We start from the raw sequence: 22,430 nt of genomic DNA on the forward strand, positions 1-22,430 counted from the left end.
TCACCTTGTCCTTCCTGCACACTAAGATCCATCCGGAGCCAAAATGGCTGTCTCCTGAATACTACTGTATGGGGCCACTGTACCCCCACTGACAAACTGATCTCTATTCAGAGCATGACAAGCAAATACTGTCCAGTGACCACACAGTTATACAGGGATGAATTTGTTTTGTTGAACAATTTTTACAGAGATGATTTGATGTTGTTATGAGATATTCACACGGCTAAGTTTTACTTCACTACACCTCAGGCCCAAAGGGGTTTGGTTCTGATGCCATTTTGTCTGTAGACCCAAATGTCACATTGCAAAGATTATAGGAGTTCTGGGTTCAAGTCCAGGCTCTGTGGCAGCCGGCTGCGACTGGGAGAACCATGGGGCGGCGCACAATTGGCCCAGCATCGCCCAGGTTAGGGGGAGGGTTTGGCCGGCAGGGATGTCCTTGTCCCATCACGCACTAGTGACTCCTGTGGCGGGCCAGGCGCAGTACACACTGACACGGTCGCCAGGTGTACGGTGTTTCCTCCGACCCATTGGTGAGGCTGGCTTCCCGGGTTAAATGGGCATTGTGTCAAGAAGCAGTGCGGCTTAGCCGGGTCGTGTTTCGGAGGACGCACGGCTCTCGACCTTCGCCTCTCCCGAGTCCGTACGGGAGTTGCAGCGATGAGACAAGACTGTAACTACCAATTGGATACCACGAAATTGGGGAGAAAAAGGGGTAAAGTTTAAAAAATGTTTTTTTTAAAGATTGAGGAGTGATGGGTTTCACTTACATGAAGGAAAGTTGGACTGAACAGTTCTCATTATTCGACAAACTTAACTCATTTGAATAAAAAAGCCACTTAGCCATGGTAGCACTGTAGTTTATTACAGGTGCTGTATATTTGAATGTTTTTGTTATTACAGCCAATGTTTGAATATCCAGTGCTCTTTTCACTTTTGATAATTTATTTTTACTGTGATCTTATATTTGATATAGGTCATCATGATACTCTTTTGTTCATTTTATACTTTTATTTAATGAATAGAGTGTGTCACCCCATTCTGTCACATGGAGTTATATCATGGAGTTTGTCAATGAGATGGGCTCATTTTATGAATTCCTTTGAGCCATGTAGGAGAATACTACATTGCTAATCACAAGTTCAAATAAACATGCTACCCTAAAACTGTGTGCCAGAAGTGCTATTTTTGTCCCTCCCCTCCCTGCTGACTGAATCAAGGCAACACAATGCAATGAAGGTCTGTTTCCCCAGACACTGATTAGTTCTGGACTCAAAACCTCTGCAATGAACACAAACTGCAAAGTTATTTAGGCCACAGGGTGGTGACATAGTGACTCACTTTCGATTAATAAAACCATGCATCAATGTCAAGATTCTGGTCATAATTTTGTAAGCCTTCACACAACTGGGATCTGCATACAATATATTGTTAACTCTTCCTGTTTGAGATGTTTTTATTGGATCATACAATTGTAATGCTTCTCCAGGAGGTAAATATCAATTATACAAATGTTTTATTACACACAATCTATTGATACAATTATTTTCCATATACATAAGTATAAGAAACTCATGCACATAGTGGTCTATGGTTGAGCATATATGCACCATCTTGGCCATCAGTGTCGGTTCCATTATCAGTTCAAACGAAGCTAGTATTTTAAAAATATTCTGTAACATTCAATGTTTATATAATTATATAATCCCGCTCAGCCCAGTCAAAACTGTTCGCTGCTCTGGCCCCCCAATGGTGGAACAAACTCCCTCACGACGCCAGGACAGCGGAGTCAATCACCACCTTCCGCTATTTGTACCTAGGATAGGATAAGTAAATCCTTCTCACCCCCCTTTAATCACCACCTTCCGGAGACACCTGAAACCCCACCTCTTTAAGGAATACCTAGGATAGGATAAGTAATCCTTCTCACCCCCCCCTTCCACTAACCTCATTGCAACTCCTCCAAGGAATACCTTTAAGATTTAGATGCACTATTGTAAAGTGACTGTTCCACTGGATGTCATAAGGTGAATGCACCAATTTGTAAGTCGCTCTGGATAAGAGCGTCTGCTAAATGACTTAAATGTAAATGTAATTAATTTCTCTTTTTGAATTCTATTCCTGTGTTACAATGCATATACATTACAATATAAAAAAGGCCAGTATTCATATTTTCCCTTTAATACAAAATAATTTGCAGTTGATGATTAGACTTATTTTGAGTCTGAGCAAGTCTCCATACTCAAAAAGTTACAGCACACACACAAACACTCAATCCTTTTATGCATGTGTCTTTTTCTCCCCAAGCCTGACCTTCTGTGCTCATAAAAACAGACACAAGACAGTGTCTCTCTCTGCTCCAGGTTACTGACAATGTATACTCTCAAGTGACAGAGGTTGATGTTGAGGGTAAGAAGAAAAAATGACATGCTTCATTGAAACTGCATTCATTTCAATCCAGCCATTAACATGAACCAGTCCACCAATTTAAAGTGACACAAACCTCCAACTTTTCATATTTAAAATGGTAGTCTTAAGTGCAATATTTAGTTTCTTGGATCGCTAACAAGTCTTGTTCATAACCTAGGTCCTAGGGGAACAACTTTACCTTGCTACGCATAAACATGTCTGAATAAATCAATCAAGAGAGTAAAAACTGGACAGTAGAGTGTTGCAAAAGTAAATGGTATCAAATAACACCAGATTGACTCGAGGGTAGTTTGATCAGTGACATAGCCAAATCCCTTTATTAAATCAAATTGCAAGGTCAGGTTGGTAGCAGTCAATAATATCTACAAAGCTGAACCTACTCATCGTTGAACAATAAGGGCGGGAAGAATGTTCAGGAAAAGGGGTACGGTAAGTTGAGCCAACGTTGATCATACACAACATATACCATTTGACCAAATATTTAAGAGGTCATTATTTCATGGAGTCTGAAGAAACCACATGGAAAAAATGATAAGTTAGGTCCAATTTATTGTGTTAGAGGGGTCATAATTCTTGTATCGAAACCATAGTATGTCATTTTTATATTGTTCTATAAATCAGCTGGTCTCTATAATCTTCAATATGAGATCCTAAATTTAGCATGAAAGTGCATCCTTGAAGCAGTGTGGGCTAATTTAGTCAAAATGTTTGCATTGGGGTAAGTTGATCCAATGGAAAGTTTAAGTGTCTCATTCCGAGGCGCAAAGCAAGGCATTATCACTGGGATATGAGGTGACAGTACAAAGTTTGTTAGGTGTTAAGTCAGTGATAAAAGATTCAAATAAAACAACGCTATTGTGATTGTGTTGAATTGAGTTTGGGTAATAAAGATAGACATGGTTTTTAAAAGGTTATGGTAATATTTCATTAAGTACACAACTTTGTATGCGGATTAATGTACCCTGTCCCGCAGCTTAACTTACCCCAGGGATACACAACATCCGGAAATATACAGTATCAGTCAAAAGTTTGGACACCTACTCATTCAAGGATTTTTCTTTATTTTTACTATTTTCTACATTGTAGAATAATAGTGAAGATATCAACACTATGAAATAACATATGGAATCCTTTAACCAAAAAAAAGTGTTAAACATCTTGTATTTTCGATTCTTCAAAGTAGCCACCCTTTGCCTTGACCACTTTGCACGCTCATGGCATTTTCTCAACCAGCTTCATGAGGAATGCTTTTCCAACAGTCTTGAAGGAGTTACCACATATGCTGAGCACTTGTTGGCTGCATTTCCTTCACTCTGTGGTCTAACTCATCTAAACCATCTCAATTAGGTGGAGGTCGGTTGATTGTGGAGGCCAGGTCATCTGATGCAGCACTCCATCACTCTCCTTTGTCAAATAGCCCTTACACCGCCTGGAGGCGTGTTTTGGGTCATTGTCCTGTTGAAAAACAAATGATAGTGGGACTAAGCACAAACCAGATGGGATGGTGTACCGCTGCAGAATGCTATGGTAGCCATGCTGGTTAAGTGTGCCTTGAATTCAAAATAAAATCACAGACGGTGTCACCAGCAAAGCACCCCCACACCATCACACCACCTCCTCCATTTCAAACAAGTGCCTCATCTTACTCATTTGATATGATGACATTTGGGTCTATATCCATCAATTAACTTGTCGGCTTGGGATGTTGACAAGTAGAAACTCTGCTTTTGTATCCAGTCAGTCACAAGTGTTAATGAACAGCCTCAAATACAATTGAAAACAAACCTTATTTACAATTTCCCTGCAGAGGGCAACCCAAAATCATTACAGCTCGATGGTGTAACCATAATCTTTAGTCGCTAAATTCCATGTAATTGACAAAGTGTCAAATTGTATTTTACATAATATGAAAAGCTATTCCTATGTGGTAAAAGACATACGTTTTAAGAGCTGTGTCTAAAGAGAATTGTCGTGATGTTTGAAACAAGGAACATGAAAAGGCAAAAAGTGTACTTTGCATTTAGAAAATCTAGTAGCAAATGTTCAATCTAGTATGCCCAGTCAGTTTCTTCTCTTAACTGCATGATGCCACACAGGTATTCAGCAGTAGTCCACCATATTTTTTTACACTCATTTGAGAAGTTAAAATAGATAGAATAAAATGAATAATATGCTGTTCTTCAAACTAATTTGGTCCTTCATAATCTAAATTGTCATATCCATCTGCAGGAATGCACAAAGAAGTAAAATCAGGGGATCTAGCACCAGTGTGCCATGACATCTTGTCAAGTCCCCGTTTTGAAAGTGACATCATACAATGGCCTTGATAGGACGTGATAGAGTGAATACAATCTTGTCAGAGAAAGACCGATGACTTAAATAGTTGCATTGGAAAACTTTGTAAAAAAATACACTGATTGAATGTGCAATAGAAAAAATACGAAATACTTCCCAAATGTATGAAATCCAGATCTGTACATATTTTGTATACATATGGAGAATAAAAAAACATTTGAATAAAATGTACTTCTGTATACTTCATTAAATAAAATTAGCCCTGTGTAGCAAAACAGTCCATCTCTTAAGGTCTTACCAATGATCTCACTGCATTTTGAGCAGGTCAAACGCTCCATCTTCGATGGCCAATTCAAGCTTTAATCCTCAAGTTAGCTATATCTTTGTGGCATTTGAATCTTTTCCTTTTGAAAATTTACGTGAGTAAGTACAGTTGAAGGGTAAAGGGACACTGCACCATGACAGACTGGCACTACACCAGCGAGCCGGCCTGGTTCTGAGCCGGCACCATGATGGGAACCCCTCCCATGTGGGAAATGTTGGACGCGGTCACGACAGTGGGCAGAGGTGGCGGGCGCGGGGCTGGACGTGCTGTCTGGGGCTGGGTATAGCTCTGTGGGTGCTGAGTTCTGGGACTAACGTTGGCACTGGGTGCTGCAGAATTAGACTGTTGTCCGCGGGTCTGGGTTGTATCAGTGTTGTAGCTGTAGCCCGGCAGGGTGTGGCTATGGGTGGGTGTGGAAGCTCCATCACGCAGCCCGAGGCGGTAGCCAGAGACGCTGCCTGTGGCAGTGATGATGGAGGTGGTGTCAGAGGGAGGGCGGTGGGGATATAGCTGGGAAGAGGGCACCCTCTGGTGGGGCCTGTTGGCGGTAGTGATGGAGGAGAGTGTGCCATTTTTGGAGACCACGTCCGAGCCAGAGCCACCGCTCTTGACCCACGAGACGCGCTTGGGAGCCTGAGCGTCCTCCCTGGGGGTGGAGAGGAGGAAGAGAAGGGGTGAGAGACTGGCTGACATCCATTTGGCATACGCACACCTTCATGTCACAGGTATATAACAGTATACATACGGTATGTTCTTTGTATAGTATACTAATATGTGCACATCGATCACCACACACACACACACACACACACACACACACACACACACACACACACACACACACACACACACACACACACACACACACACACACACACACACACACACACACACACACACACACACACACACACACACACACACACACACACACACACACACACACACACACACACACACACACACACACGTGAAGGTGAAGGTGAATCTAACTTTATGTCATTGGCCAGGTCCTCCTCAGAGTCTCTCCTTCTCCTCAGGAGACCAACGAGGAAGAGGATGATGAAGATTAAGCCCAGCACCGAGCCCACCGTGGCCCCAGCAATCATCCCTGCGTTGGTCGCTGGGGAAACACACAACATTAAAACCACACTTGCACTACAGATCTGTGGTATAGTACTTCACTCTCCAGGGGAAATTAAATAAATACACTGTTTAGATGCTGTAGTAATTTAGCCTTTGTGGTCCAAAAGATAATAAAACTACAGCAGCATCATGTTAATTGCATTAGTTTTGTTCTTACATTCACTCAATACCCAGCTTTCTTAACCCAACAGTACATGTACAGCAGCCTGTGACTGTTCAGTCTTTTTCAATGACTAGGCAGAGATCTGTCTTTGTGGCAATGTAAAGATAAGAACGTACAGACAGAAAAGACAATCCTCTAAATTAAATGTCAATTTAATTAACAGAGTAGCACCAACCAATGTCCCTTTTCCACCAAATTGAGGTTTCCTTTTAAATAAGCTTAATTGCATTTTTTGTCCTATTTTATACTGTAGTCTCCCAGCAAACTAAGGAAAGACATGTTAGGTGGTAATAGATAACAGAAAGTGATAGTTACCACGTGTAGGAATTGACACAGACACACCGTGTGCGTGTGTGGATATAGTACCAGTCAAAAGTTGACACACATACTCATTAAAGGGTTTATTTGTACTATTTTCTACATTGTGGAATAATACTGAAGACATCAAAACTATGTAATAACACATATGGAATCATGTAGTAACCAAAAAGTCTTAAATCAAAATGTATTTCATATTTTAGACTCTGCCAAGTACACCACCCTGCCTTGACAGCTTTGCACACACTTGTCATTCTCTCAATCAGCTTTATGAGGTAGTCACCAGGAAAGGATTTCAATTAACAGGTGTGCCTTGTGAAAAGTTAATTTGTGTAATTTCTTTCCTTCTTAATGCATTTGAGCCAATCAGTTGTGACAAGTTAGGGGTGGTATACAGAAGATAGCCCTATTTGGTAAAATAGCCCTATTTGGTAAAATAGCAAGTCCATATTATGGAAAGAACAGCTCAAATAAGCAAAGAGAAAAGACAGACCATCATTACTTTAAGACATGAAGGTCAATCAATCCATAAAATTTCAACATCTTTATAAGTTTCAAGTGCAGTGTCAAAAAACATCAAGCACTATGATGAAAGTGGCTCTCACGACCGCTACAGGAAAGGAAGACCTAGAATTCCTTCTGCTGCAGAGGATAAGTTTATTAGAGAGCTGCCAGCCGCAGAAATTGCAGCCCAAATAAATGCTTCACAGAGTTCAAGTAACAGACACATCATCAAATGTTCAAAAGAGACTGCGTGAATCAGACCCTCATGTTCGAATTGCTGCAAAGAAACCACTACTAAAAGGACACCAATAAGAAGAAGAGACTTGCTTTGGCCACAAAACACAAGCAATGGACATTAGACCAGTGAAAATCTGTCCTTTGGTCTGATGAGTCCAAATTTGAGATTCTTTCCAACCGCCTTGTCTTTGTGAGACGCAGAGTAGGTGACCGGATCTCCGCATGTGTGGTTCCCACTGTGAAGCATGGCAGTGGTGGTGTAATGATGCATTGCTGGTGACACTGATTTATTTAGAATTCAAGGCACAATTACCCAGCATGGCTACCACAGTGTTCTGCAGCGATGCGCCATCCCATCTGGTTTGCACTTAGTGTGACTATCATTTGTTTTTTTAAAGTGCACATTAAATGAAGGAAAACTCCATTTAAGTGAGGGCAGTGAATCAGTCCCAATTAAAATGCATTCTTAATGACTTGCTCTGGATATCAAAGCCGTTTCACGTACCAGGTGCCAACTGTTTTAGGAAGCACATTTCTCTACATTCTGACTGGCCCACATAGTGTATAGTGAGTCGTGTGTGTCCAGTGTTGCACTATAAAAGTACGTACAGGTGATGACCTCCAGGTTGATGTAGCATCTCTTTGTGCCGGCCGTGTTGCTGGCCAAACACACGTACTTCCCCGACATGTTGCTGCTCAGGTTGCTCAGCTTCAGGGTGCCTGTCTTCTCATCTGTAACACACACATAACCCCATCAGTGGTGGTCGTGCCATTCAGGGAGGATGATTATTTGTATAAGCATGGCCTTATTTCTATTACAGCATATTGGATGACTGTCATTCATATTCCATTCACCCAGCTCAAAGTAACATCGATAGGTTTAGGCTTCTACATGACACTCATTTTCCCTATACCTATCATGAGGTTGCTACAACCTAGCCTATGAGGTTGCTACAACCTAGCCTATGAATTAAAAAGTTTACAACATAGGTAGGTGCACAGGTCGAGGTACATTTGAGAAATCAAGGTGACAGACCATTGACTCATTCAACACCACTTTGCACTTTTCCCTGTATCTAGCTGATCTAGGGTGTGCAAACTAGATTTTCTATTGGACAAATTCAGGTATGTTAACACCCCTGATCACACGCAAACACAGTTCACTTTCATAGCAGTCACATAACAGCATAATTCCCTTTGGTCGTTTTATTCCTTCTCTTACCTGTTCAATTCACTTGTGGACTTCAGTACACAACACATCAGCTTTCTGTGACCAGCCAGGAAAAAAACATTTTCAAGCCAAATCTTCATATTATAACCACTATAAACAGCCTATGTCGTTGTCACCATATTAACGTCAGTCAACATAGCTACTAAAACGAATGCTCTAGTAAACCACATGCAATCATGCAGTACAGTGTACAGTCAGCAGTAAGCAGTTACACAGGTGGGTCTCGTGGCAATAAATTAATAAAACCAAAAGCTTACGTTTACTTGGAAGAGTTCCAGTGTTGGATAGCCATAGCCAGCTAGCTAACATAGCATCCCTCACTGTGGGAGCCGGGACTTTGAGTACGCGAAATTAGCTCGCTGAATTCGCTAGCTAAGTGAAAGTAAAAACAAAATCTCTCGCTACTCCTTAATTTTTTAATAAATTCAATTTGTTCAAAACTGTTAAATTATTGTCTTCTCTGAGTCAACGACTCACATTTTATGCATTGCAATGCTAGCTGTAGCTTATGCTTTCAGCACTACATTAATTCTCTGATCTTTAAAATTGGGTGGACATGTCAGTTCATGCTGCAAGAGCTCTGATAGGTTGAAGGATGTCCTCCGGAAGTAGCCATATTTCATGTGTAAGTCTATGGAAGGAGGTGAGAACCATGAGCCTCCTAGGTTTTGTATTGAAGTTAATATACCCAGAGGGCAGAAAGGAGCTGTCCTCTGGCTACACCATGGTGCTACCCTACAGAGTGATGTTGACGCTACTATAGACCTTCATTGCAAAACAGTGTGTTTTAATAAATTATTTGGTGACGTGAATATATGTAGTATAGTGTTATCTGAAAAGGGTAACTTAATGTTTCACTATTTTTATGAAATTCACTGAGGATGGTCCTCCCCTTACTCCTCTGAGGAGCCTCCACTGACACCCATAGTGTCCATATTAGGACAGCATCGTCAGTCCTGCCACTTCTGCGGCTGTCCTTATATGGAAACTGTGCATTAATTATATGCGCTTTTTCCTCATTAAAATCACCATGAACCAGAAAATTCAAATGTACCAAACAATGTGGGATATTTATCCAATTCTTGCACCCCATAAATGACAGGAAATACATTATCTAAGTATGGGAACACTGACTATGGGTTTGGGAAAAAAGTGGATTTGAGCAGTCACATTAGGATGCAACCTTGTGTGCATCAAAACAAAAACAGAACAATGACATAGTTATGCCTACTGAAACTATGATTTGTTTATGCACAATCCTTTTGATTGCCTGTTCCATTTCACATTAAGTGTCCTTAAATCCACATAGATACAGTTGAAGTATTCCTGACAATTCCTGTCATTTAACCCTAGTAAAAGTTCCCTGTTTTATATCAGTTGGGATCACCAGTTTATTTTAAGAATGTGAAATGTCAGAATGTCAGAATAGTAGAGAAGGATTTATTTCAGCTTTTATTGCTTTCATCACATTCCCAGTGGGTCAGAAGTTTACATACACTCAATTAGTATTTGGTAGCATTGTGTTTAAATCGTTTAACTTGGGTCAAACATTTTGCGTAGCCTTCCACAAGCTTCCCACAATAAATTGGGTGAATTTTGGTCCATTCCTCCTGACAGAGCTGGTGTTGGTCCATTCCTCCTGACAGAGCTGGTGTAAGTCAGGTTTGTAGGCCTCCTTGCTCGCACATGCTTTTTCAGTTTTGCCCACAAATTGTCAACAGTACTGAGGTCAGGGCTTTGTGATGGCCACTGCAATACCTTGACTTTGTTGTCCCGAAGCCATTTTTTCACAACTTTGGAAGTATGCTTGGGGTCATTGTCCATTTGGAAGACCCATTTGCGACCAAGCTTTAACTTCCTGACTGATGTCTTGATGTTGCTTCGATATATCCACATAATTTTCCTCCTCATGATGCCATCTATTTTGTGAAGTGCACAGTCCCTCCTGCAGCAAAGCACCCCCACAACAGGATGCTGCCACCCCTGTGCTTCACGGTTGGGATGGTGTTCTTCGGCTTGCAAGCCTCCCCCTTTTTCCTCCAAACATAACGATTGTCATTATGGCCAATCAGTTTTATTTTTGTTTCATCAGACCAGAGGACATTTCCCCCCAAAATACGATCTTTGTCCCCATGTGAAGTTGCAAAACGTAGTCTGGCTTTTTATGGAGGTTTTGGAGCAGTGGCTTCTTCCTTGCGGAGCGTCCTTTCAAGTTATGTCGATATAGGACTTGTTTTACTGTGGATATAGATACTTTTGTAGCCATTTCCTCCAGCATCTTCACAAGGTCCTTTGCTGTTGTTCTGAGATTGACTTACACTTTTCTCACCAAAGTACATTCATCTCTAGGAGACGGAACGTGTCTCCTTCCTGAGCGGTATGACGGCTGCGTGGTCCCATGGTGTATATACTTGGGTACTATTGTTTCAGGCGTTTGGAAATTGCTCCCAAGGATGAACCAGACTTGTGGAGGTCTAAAACAAATTCTGAGGGCTGATTTCTTTAGATTTTCTCATGAAGTCATGCAAAGAGGCACTGAGTTTTAAGGTAGGCCCTGCAATACATCTCCAATTGACTCAGATTATGTCAATTAGCCTATCAGAAGCTTCTAAAGCCAAGACATAATTTTCTGGAATTTTCCAAGCTTTTTAAAAGGCACAGTCAACTTAGTGTATGTAAACTTCTGACCCATTGGAATTGTGATACAGTGAGGTATAAGTGAAATAATCTGTCTGTAAAAAATTGTTGGAAAAATTACTTATGTCATGAACAAAGTAGATGTCCTAAGCAACTTGCCAAAACTATAGTTTGTTAACAAGAAATTTGTGGAGTGGTTGAAAAACCACTTAGGTTGGAGTCATTAAAACTCCAACCTAAGTGTATATAAACTTCCAACTTCAACTGTATATGGCTGCCACACACACACACACACACACGTTTGTATAGTGTATTACAAAGTACAGATTGATACAACACACTCATAACCATTATACCCAGTTGGTTGTGTGGTTACACAATACATAGTACCTTTAACTTTAGGACACAACGTAAAGTGAGACCTTATTGCCTCAATTCAAATGTAACTTTTTCAAAATCCCCTTTTCATTGGCAAAATTATACCCTCTGCTTTATCATTACATTTGTTTATGGTATATACTGTAAACATTTTTTATCCAGAGCAACTCACATTACGTGCGCACAACAACTTGGCTGAACAATATACTATTACAGTACTCTCAAAGTCTTATCAAACTGCAGAAAGAGAGCAAGCTCTCCCTGAAATACAGTACATTTATAATGAATACACTATTTCTGGGTAAACAAAAGGTTTTGCTTATGATGTTGGTTAATAAAGTTAGAAATCCATGTTTCAGATGTCAGACTGCAGTTAGTTACTCACTGAGCATGGGAGAGAAGAAGACTTCAGATGTGGGGCTGGTCTTCTGCCACTTGTACATGGGGATGGGCTTGCCTGACTTGGACTTGCAGCTCAGCGTGACGTTGCCTTTCAGAACTGGCTTCCCCGACAGAGCGCACTCTGGTACAGCAGGAGGGACTGAGATATAGGAGAGAGGTTGAACATTTGTGATGAGATGCTAAGTTACAGTATTTGAATAATGATAGATAAAAGAATGCTAAGGATTTAGGATAGTGGCAAACAGTGAAACTATTGTGTGAAGATACATACAGGAACGTATGTACAGGTATGCGGGTGCGCATGTACTGTATGCGGGTATATGTGCAAGTAGAGCACATCTGTAAGTGTGTGTCTCTTATCAGCATTTGATCATATACAGTGAAAGTATTCATACCCCTCGACTTATTCCACTTTTTGTTAGGTTATAGCCAGAATTCCAAATGGATGCAATTTAGCAAATGTATTGAAAATTAATGAGAGAAATCTAATTTTAGATAAGTATTCACACCCGAGTAAATACTTTGTAGAAGCACCTTTGGCGCCGATTACATTTACATTACATTTAAGTCATTTAGCAGACGCTCTTATCCAGAGCGACTTACAAATTGGTGCATTCACCTTATGACATCCAGTGGGACAGTCACTTAACAATAGTGCATCTAAAACTTAGGGGGGGGGGTGAGAGGGATTACTTATCCTATCCTAGGTATTCCTTAAAGAGGTGGGGTTTCAGGTGTCTCCGGAAGGTGGTGATTGACTCCGCTGTCCTGGCGTCGTGAGGGAGTTTGTTCCACCATTGGGGGGCCAGGGCAGCGAACAGTTTTGACTGGGCTGAGCGGGAGCTGTACTTCCTCAGTGGTAGGGAGGCGAGCAGGCCAGAGGTGGATGAACGCAGTGCCCTTGTTTGGGTGTAGGGCCTGATCAGAGCCTGGAGGTACTGAGGTGCCGTTCCCCTCGCAGCTCCGTAGGCAAGCACCATGGTCTTGTAGCGGATGCGAGCTTCAACTGGAAGCCAGTGGAGAGAACGGAGGAGCGGGGTGACGTGAGAGAACTTGGGAAGGTTGAACACCAGACGGGCTGTGGCGTTCTGGATGAGTTGAAGGGGTTTAATGGCACAGGCAGGGAGCCCAGCCAACAGCGAGTTGCAGTAATCCAGACGGGAGATGACAAGTGCCTGGATTAGGACCTGCGCCGCTTCCTGTGTGAGGCAGGGTCGTACTCTGCGGATGTTGTAGAGCATGAACCTACAGGAACGGGCCACCGCCTTGATGTTGGTTGAGAACAACAGGGTGTTGTCCAGGATCACGCCAAGGTTCTTACAACTTTGAATCATCTTGGCTATGTCTATCATCTTTTCACATCTGTATTTTGCCATTTTCTCCCATTGTTCCTTAACAGAGCTTGAGAAAATCTGTAAATAATTTATTTATTATTCATTTATTTAACCTTTATTTAACCAGGTAGGCTAGTTGAGAACAAGTTCTCATTTGCAACTGTGACCTGGCCAAGATAAAGCGTAGCAATTCGACACATACAACAACACAGAGTGCAAATGAGGTAAGTTAAGGATTAGATGGGGTGTGGTGGTGAACAACAATATTCAAGTCTTCCACAGATTGTCAATGGGATTCAAGACTGTGCATTGTCTGGGTCACTCAAGGACTTTCAAATTCTTGTTCTGAAGCCATTCCAGCATTGCTTTGGCTCTATGCTTGGAGTCATTGTCCTGCTGGAATGTAAATATTCACCCCAGTCTAAGGTAGTTTGCACTCTGAAGCAGGTTTTCATCAAGGATTTGCCTATATTTGTCTCCATTCATTGTTCCCTCTATCCAGTCTCCCAATTCCTGCCTCTGATGAAAAGACTTTCCATGCTTCACGGAAGGGATTGTGTTTGACAGGTGATGAGCTGTGCCTAGTTCAAGACATAACCCTTTGCATTCAGGCCAAATATTTACATTTTTGTCTCTTCAGACAATCATTTTGCCTTGCGCTCACAGTGTCTTTCACTTGTCTTTTTTGCAAACTCCAGGCGTGCCGCGCGCGATATGCCATTTTCTCAGGAGTGGCTTCCGTCTGGCCACTCTCCCATAAAGCCCAGATTGGTGAAGTGCTGCAGAACACCCCCCCCAATTAAGGAGACCACTGTGCCCTTTTAAACTTTCAACACTCAAGAAATTGTTTCATATTCTTCCCCGGATATACAGTACCAGTCAGGGGGTATACAGAACAGCCATATTTGGTAAAAGAGCAAGTCCATATTATAGCAAGAACAGCTTAAACAGGCAAAGAGAAATGACTGTCCATCATTACTTTAAAACATGTCAGTCAATCCAGAAAAATTCAAGAACTTTAAAAAGTTAAGTGCAGTGTCAAAAACCGTCAAGTACTATGATGCAACTGGCTCTCATGAGGACCACCACAGGACAGTAAGACCCAGAGTTACCTCTGCTGCAGAGAATAAGTTCATTAGAGTTACCAGTCTCAGAAATCGGCAATTAACTGCACCTCAGATTGCACCACAGAGTTCAAGTAAAAGACATCAACAATTCAGAGACTGCATAAAATCAGGCCTTCATAGATTAATTGCTGCAAAGAAACCACTACTAAAAGGACACATACTTGTGCCAAGAAACACAAGCAATGAACATTAGACCGGTGGAAATCTGTCCTTTGGTCTGATGAGTTCACATTTCTGGTTCCAACCGCCGTGTCTTTGTGAGACGCAGAGTAGGTGAATGGATGATCTCCACGTGTGGTTCCCATCGTGATGCATGGAGGAGGTGTGATAGTGCTTTGCTGGTGACAGTCTGCGATTTTATTTAGAATTCAAGGCACACTTAACCAGCATGTCTATCACAGCATTCTATCTGGTTGCGCTTAGCAGAACTATCATTTGTTTTTCAACAGGACAATGACCTGAAACACCCCTCCAGGCTGTGTAAGGACTATTTGACCAAGTAGATTGATGCGCTGTATCAGATGACCTGGCATCCACAATCACCCGACCTCATCCCAAACCATCTCAATTAGGCTGAGTTGGACCTCGGAATAAAGGAAAAGCAGCCGACAAGTGCTCAGCATTTGTGGAAACTCCTTCAAAAACGTTTGGAAAGCATTCCAGGTGAAGCAGGTTGAGTTCATGCCAAAAGTGCAAAGCGGTCATCAAGGCTACTTTGAAGAAACTCAAATATAAAATATTTTGATTTAACTCTTTTTTTTTTTACTTACTACATGATTCCATGTGTGTTATTTCATAGTTTGATATCTTCACACTATTCTACAATGTAAAAAATTATGAAAAACCATTGAATGAGTTTGTGTCCAAACTTTGACAGAATTGTGATGAGGCATACAGTACCAATCTTGGAGATCTGTGGACAGTTCCTTGGACTTCATGGTATAGTTTCTGCTCTGACATACACTGTCAACTGTGGGACCTCATATACACCGTAGAAAGGTATGTATTTTCTAAATCATGTCCAAACAATTGAATTGGCCACAGATGCACTCCAATCAAGTTCTAGTGACGTCAAAGATGATCAAAGGAAATGGGATGCAGCCGAGCTCAATATGGAGTGTCATAGCAAAGGTATGTGAATACTTATGGAAATTCAATTGCTGTATTTCACTTTCAATAAATTAGCAAACTTTCCTAAAAATATGTTTTCACTTTGCCATTATGGGGTATTGTGTGTAGATGGGTGAGCGAAAGCAGTCAGTCAATTTAATTCATTTTGAATTCAGGCTGTAACATTTTGAATAAGTCAAGGGGTATGAATACTTTGATGGCACTGATTACGTACATGCATGCCTCATTCTACATGTACAGCTCATAAGAATACACAGAAGGCGTACTGCATGACTACAAGAACTACATAAGGGGTCTCCTCGTCCTTACCAATGACGTCGAGGATAAGTTCCCCGGTCAAGCCCTGGGCCCCGGGGATGATGACCTGGCAGAAGTAGCGTCCCGAGTCTGACTCCTTCGTGTTGTTGATGTACAGAGACAGGTTGGCAGAGGGCATGGTGGCGGTGAAGCCCACTCGCTCCTCAAACTGCGGGCTGCCTAAACTAATTGAGCCTAGGGTGTAGGAGATGATCTGTGTGGGTTGGATGGAAGAGACAAGAGCCATGAAGATTGTTGAAAAGGTCCCTAGAATATCCTTTTTCTTTATTTTACACAAAGATAATGTTATCTTCTTAATATTTTGCCTTGTCATGGCTCAATTGAGTACATTGGAGTATGAATAGAAGTAAAGTACTTTAAAATGTCATATAGATCATTATGCAAACAAGCAAGACAGAATTATCATTTGGAGCTAAAGACGAACAGTCTGATTCAGAGTTGAGATAAAAGCGCACAGCTCAGACATTCTGTAGTTAAATCTGAGTACCGCTCCATGACTGGGCCTTAGCCAAAGCAGCTTGTTCTGTTCAAGACAGCAACTGCAACCTCCCAATCTACTGTTGGTGAGTGCTACTGTAGTGGAATGGTAAATACTAGACTCAAACTGGATTTTTTTTGTCTTTGTTTTTCCCCTTTGGGACTTGGTCCATCTGTATACTACTGTAAAACAAATCTGTGATTAGCAAATATAAGCCCATGCACATCCCTAGATAGTACTGTCTGTGGATGCAAGTTTGAAAATCCAAGCCAGATTAGAGCCTTATGGCCAACTGCCCACTTTTACCAGCTTGATTTGTTTTTGTTTAAAGGGTTAAAGCTGCATCCACAACCACCACACACACACACACACACACACACACACACACACAGTTTTGCCAGATTAACAGCAGTCAACATCCTTCATGATACTATTCCCCCACAGATGGCCAAGCAAGAAAGATTTTCAGTTGTAGTTCAAATAAAACTTAAATTTGTCACATGCACCAAATACAACAAGGGTAGACTTTACAGTGAAATGCTTACTTAAAAGCTCTTCTTGAACAGTGCAGTTCAAGAAGAGTTTTGAAAATATTCACCAAGTAGACTAAAATAAAAAGTAACACAATAAGAATAACGAGGCTATATACAGGGGGCACCGGTACTGAGTCAGTGTGTGGGGGTACTGAGTCAGTGTGTGGGGGCATAGATGGTTGTGTAGCTTGAGGTAGAGCATTTGTACATGTAGGTGAAATGTATGACACATGACTGTAAGTCATAGATAATAAAAAAAACAGCGAGTAGCAAGTGTACAAAATGGAGGGGGGATATCAATTTTCCGGGGGCAGTCTTATGGCTTGGGGGTAGAAGCTGTTGAGGAGCCTTTTGGTCTTAGACTTGGCGCTCTGGTAGTTGGGAGGTTTTGAGCAAAAATTACACAATAATAATAAATCAACAGACAAATGATAATTAATCACTGAAGTCTGAGTTAAACATTAAAACAAACCCTAACAAAATTAAATACATCCATCATTTCAAATGAACTTACAACAGTCATATTACAGATTAGATCAATTTTTACAAAAAATAAACCTCCAATGTATAAAGTACTTCTGGGCTCCCGAGTGGAGCAGCGGTCTAAGACACTGCATCTCAGTGCAAGAGGTGCCTGGTTCCAATCCAGGCTGTATCACATCCGGCCGTGATTGGGAGTCCCATAGGGTGGCGCACAATTGGCCAAATGTCATCGGGGTTTGGCCGGAGTAGGCCGTCATTGTAAATAAGAATTTGTTCTTATAGGACTTGCCTACTTCAATAAAGGTTCAATAAAAAGTATTTAACTGGTATGCAGAGCTAATACAGGTACCTTACAGGCCTCTGGGACATTATATTGTAGCCTTAAGATGTCACAGACTAATCATGACCACTGCATGATCAAAGGGATCTTCACACATCCCAATTTGAGACGCACAAATATGCCATTGCCTTAATGTTTGGTGCAAAAGTTCAAGTTACTGTACACGTCTCAAGTAAGAATGGCCCTAAATTGTCAGACTATCAGCACAGATGCTAAAGGCACCAAACACAGAACATAACAGAGCCCAAACACTCACCAGTTGAGAGTTATTGGCTACAAAGTTCCAGAGGATGGTGTTCTTGCCGATGCTGTAGCTGGTGCTGTACCAGGCCTGCAGCACCACCTTCTGACCTTCGATCACCTTCATGATACTCTGGGGCATCTGGATCTGGGCCAGCACACCTGGAGGACAGAGAGGGGGAGGGGAAAAACAGAGTACTTACTTAAGAAACCTGTCCGAGTGTGGTTGTGACTATCTGGCTTAATAGGTTGAATAAAGCCCCTGCGTTTTGCAATTGTTTCTGTCAGAATGGAAAAAACAATTAGATATGCTTTTCCCAAGCTGTGTTAGAAATGATAACCTGCTAAGTTTTTGTTGTTTCACACACTGCAAGCATGTTTATTTTTGTAGTTTCTCAAGATACAAGTTTTGATAAGGAAAAGCTGTAGTGGTTGTGGCTTGTTGACAAGCACTTAAAACATGTCATATCAAAACATCTTCTCTCAGACCTATTATAGGTGGACACAGAGGCAATCAATCACATTTCAGTCCACTTTCATATCAAAACAAAAAGACTGACACTTGCCAAGTCAAAATGTTGACAAGCCACATTTCATTTGATTGTCAGCGCAAAATGTGTCATCCTTCAAGAAATCTACTTCACGAGATTCCTCATACTGTAAAAAAACAGCTATTAAAACAAAACATGACAATGCTTACTTAGTAGGGACACAATTTACAAAGACAAAAAAAAAAAAAAAAAAAAAACTTAGTTGATGCTCTCTTCCAGGGCTATTGGAACCAAACACACACACACACAGCCCCCCCCTCCCCTCCCACACACACACACACACACACTGGATCCCCTCGCATCCCCCCCCACATATTCCCCAACACATACAAACCCCACCACACACCAGGATCCCCCGCATCCCCACACACACACCACCGGATCCCCCGCATCCCATCCCCCCACACACACACAGCTGCATCCACAAACCACAGCACCCCCCCCCACACACACATTGTACAATGGATATGAAAACAAGCGTGTCTTATTGTACAAGTTCAGGTAGTCCCTCGGTTGATACATTTTCTAGCATTTGGTGTGAACCTTGTTCTCTTATAAAAACACAGAAACCATTGGATGTATGTGAATAAAACTATAAAAACACAAGATGCAACAATTTAATGATTTTACAGTTCATAATGAAATCAGTCAAGTGAAATAAATTAATTTAGGCCCTAATCTATGGATTTCACATGACTAGGAATACAGACATACATCTGTTGGTCACAAATACCTTTTAAAAAAAAAAGGTAGAGGCGTGGATCAGAAAACCAGTCAGTTTCTGGTGTGACCACCATTTCATGCAGCACAATATCTCCTTCACAGAGTTGATCAGGCTGATGACTGTGGCCTGTGGAATATTGTCCCACTCTTCTTCAGGGGCTGTGCGAAGTTACTGATATTGGCGGGAACTGGAACACGCTGTCGTACACATCGATCCAGAGCATCCCAAACATGGTCAATGGGTGACATGTCTGGTGAATATGCAGGCCAAGGAAGAACTGGGACATTTTCAGCTTCCATGATAGGTGTACAAGTCCTTTCGACATGGGGTCGTGCATTATCATGCTGAAACATGAGGTGATGGCGGCAGATGAATGTCAAGACAATGGGACTCAGGATCCCGTCACGGTATCTCTGTGCCTTCAAATTGCCATCAATAAAATGCAATTGTGTTCATTGTCTGTAGCTCATGCCTGCCCACACCTTAACCCCGCCACCACGGGTCACTGTTCAGAACGTTGACATCAGCGAACCTCTCGCCCACACTTGGTCTGCAGGACATACGGCCAAATTCTCTATAACGATGTTGGACGGCAGTTTATGGTAGCGAAAATGAACATTAAATTATCTGGCAATAGCTCTGGTGGACATTCATGCAGTCAGCATGCCAATTTCAAGCTCCCTCTCAACCTGAAACATCTGTGGCATGGTGTTGTGTGTCAAAACTGCAGATTTTAGTGTGTCCTTTTATTGTCTCCAGAACATGGTGCGCCTGTGTAATGATCATGCTGTTTAATCAGCTTATTGACATGCCACATCTGTCAAGTGGATGGATTATCTTGGCAAAAGAGAAATGCTTACTAATTGCTGGTCATCTATCAACGTTTGAACATCTTGGCCATGTACTGTTATAATCTCAACCCAGCACAGCCAAAAGAGGACTTGGCCACCCCTCAGAGCCTGGTTCCACTTTAGGTTTCTTTCTAGGTTTCTGCCTTTCTAGGGAGTTTTTCCTAGCCACGTGCTGCTACATCTGCATTGCTTGCTGTTTGGGGTTTTAGGCTGGGTTTCTGTATAGCATTTTATAAGGGCTTTATAAATTTATGTAAACAAATCAATGTGTATATGGTAAATTTCTGGGACCTTTTATTTCAGCTCATGAATCATGTGTTAAAGAATGTTGTTCAGTATAGCTATGGTAAAGACAATAATAATAAATAAATTTTAAAATAACACCAACAACCCAAAACAGACAATGAAAGCCATATACAGGTGGTTGTCAGACCCAGAAGACATGAGAACAGAATTACCAGAGGTCCTTGAAAGCATTTCTGAACAGCATGGTCTTGAGCTGTGCCTTAAATGGAGGACAGTCTCTGCAGCTCTAATAGTGTCTGGAAGTGCGTTTCACAGCAGCGGAGCCGCACAACTGAAAGCCCCGTCACCAATATTTTTTGTATGTGCTGCGGGGCTGCTGAAGGGAGATGGACATAGAGGAACAAAGGGTGCGTGTGGGACAGGATGACAGAATGAGGTCAGACAGGTACTTGGGCACAGAGTTGTGGATAGCTTGGTGTGAACCAGGAATTTGTAGTTGATGCGTGAGCACATGGGGAGCCAGTGGAGGTTGAACAGCACTGGAGTGATGTGCTCGTGGGGGGAGTTATGGGTGAGGACACGTGCAGCACAGTTGGACATATTGTAGCTTGTTTAGGGACTTGGCAGCTGCGCCAAACAAAAAGATTGTTACAATAGTCCAGACAGGGATAAAGACATGGATGAGTCGCTGAGCTGCAGGTCGTGATCGCAAATGTCTTAACCTGGCAATGTTCCGCAAATGGAAACACTTCGGTAATACTCCTAATGTGGGCCTCAAATGAGAGCCGACTGAAATATCAGGTTGAGAACCTCACTGGAGGGGAGGCCCTTGACAACATCAGTATCTAGTCAGTAGGTAATGAGAGAGCACCTGCATTTGGAGTGACAGGTGTCGAGAGGGAGGAAAAGGGGATACCTAGTGAGTTGCACAACAGTGCATTCAAACCAACCTCTCTGAATCAGAGGTGCAGGGGGCTGCCTTAACATCATCAACACCCGGGAAGCAGTTGTCATTGAGGGCTAACTGCCTTGCTCAAGGGCAGAACAGCAGATTATTATTTTATTTTTTCACCTTGCCAGCTCTGGGATTCGAACCAGTGACCTTCCGGTTACTGGCCCAATGCCCTTAGCCACTAGGCTTCCTGCTGCGATTAAGAGTCATGATAGATAACTTATGATACAACATATAAATGTTCAATGTGCTTAGTTCCACTGATACCCAATCAGAAGCCAAAATATAAGCATACGGGTAGCTTTCCTCCAATGTTTGTAAACAAAGTAAAAGTATACTAAAACACTGTATAGCCACAAAACTATACTTTGGATATCATGGATAGTCAGTCCTTGCATACATAGCACTCACTTTGAATTTGGTTACATTTCTCCAGGCTCCTCCCTCATCTTTTTACCAAAACACAGGAGGGTGACGTTTTGTTAGCTTCAATGAACTATTACAGCTTTAAAACTTATATTAAGTCAATTTTATCCAACAAGGACTCATTGAGAAGCTATTGCCTTCTTGATCACAGAGGTGTGGGATTAATGGATAATGAGTGGGAGTAGAATGGTGTCCATATTAGGACAGCCTCAGTCTAGGGGCAGGTTTGCAGCAGTGTGTGGCTCATGTAAGCAGGCCCAAATTACAGGAAGGGCTGTAGCTAGGTCCTGTTTACTCCCTCCAGAATCCTACCAGTAGATAAATCTGTAGCTAGCTCTTTGATGAAGGTGCTGGTTTATATAGTGTCCCATCGTGCTAAAAGATAAGTGGAGGGAGGCACCCATTTAACTTCCTCACCCACCTTATGAACAGCACAAAGTTAAGAGGCAGTCACTTTGTAAGAATGTCTCATCCCTGTATTATGATGGATGGATGGTGGTGATAACTGGAGGAAGATCTTTTAGAGCCTGTATGAAAGTCCCATAAGTGATTGGGTTTGATGAAGAAATATACTTTCAAAGAACTTCTTACGTCATCGTGGTGATTATGACTGTCCCCAATTTAGGGGAA

General features: G+C 41.9%; 1 protein-coding gene across 3 annotated transcripts in view; it reads right to left on the reverse strand.

The window, feature by feature from the left end:
- Positions 1 to 3,833: 3,833 nt before the first annotated feature.
- Positions 3,834 to 22,430, reverse strand: part of LOC124012174 (endothelial cell-selective adhesion molecule-like) — a 48,476-nt gene continuing 29,879 nt past the window's right edge. For 2 of the 3 annotated variants that reach the window (XM_046325666.1, XM_046325659.1), the window contains 6 exons: positions 18,067 to 18,212; positions 15,968 to 16,169; positions 12,050 to 12,205; positions 8,028 to 8,150; positions 6,044 to 6,173; positions 3,927 to 5,696 (listed from right to left, as the gene is read on the reverse strand). In XM_046325666.1, the coding sequence (XP_046181622.1) occupies positions 5,198 to 5,696; positions 6,044 to 6,173; positions 8,028 to 8,150; positions 12,050 to 12,205; positions 15,968 to 16,169; positions 18,067 to 18,192 (1,236 nt within the window). In that variant the 5' untranslated portion in view covers positions 18,193 to 18,212 and the 3' untranslated portion in view covers positions 3,927 to 5,197. Of the gene's footprint in view, positions 3,886 to 3,926; positions 5,697 to 6,043; positions 6,174 to 8,027; positions 8,151 to 12,049; positions 12,206 to 15,967; positions 16,170 to 18,066; positions 18,213 to 22,430 lie in introns of those variants that run through there. The other variant, XR_006834679.1, reaches the window with a different exon arrangement.

This window comes from Oncorhynchus gorbuscha, linkage group LG02 (assembly GCF_021184085.1).
Source record: "Oncorhynchus gorbuscha isolate QuinsamMale2020 ecotype Even-year linkage group LG02, OgorEven_v1.0, whole genome shotgun sequence".
Taxonomy (NCBI): domain Eukaryota; kingdom Metazoa; phylum Chordata; class Actinopteri; order Salmoniformes; family Salmonidae; genus Oncorhynchus; species Oncorhynchus gorbuscha.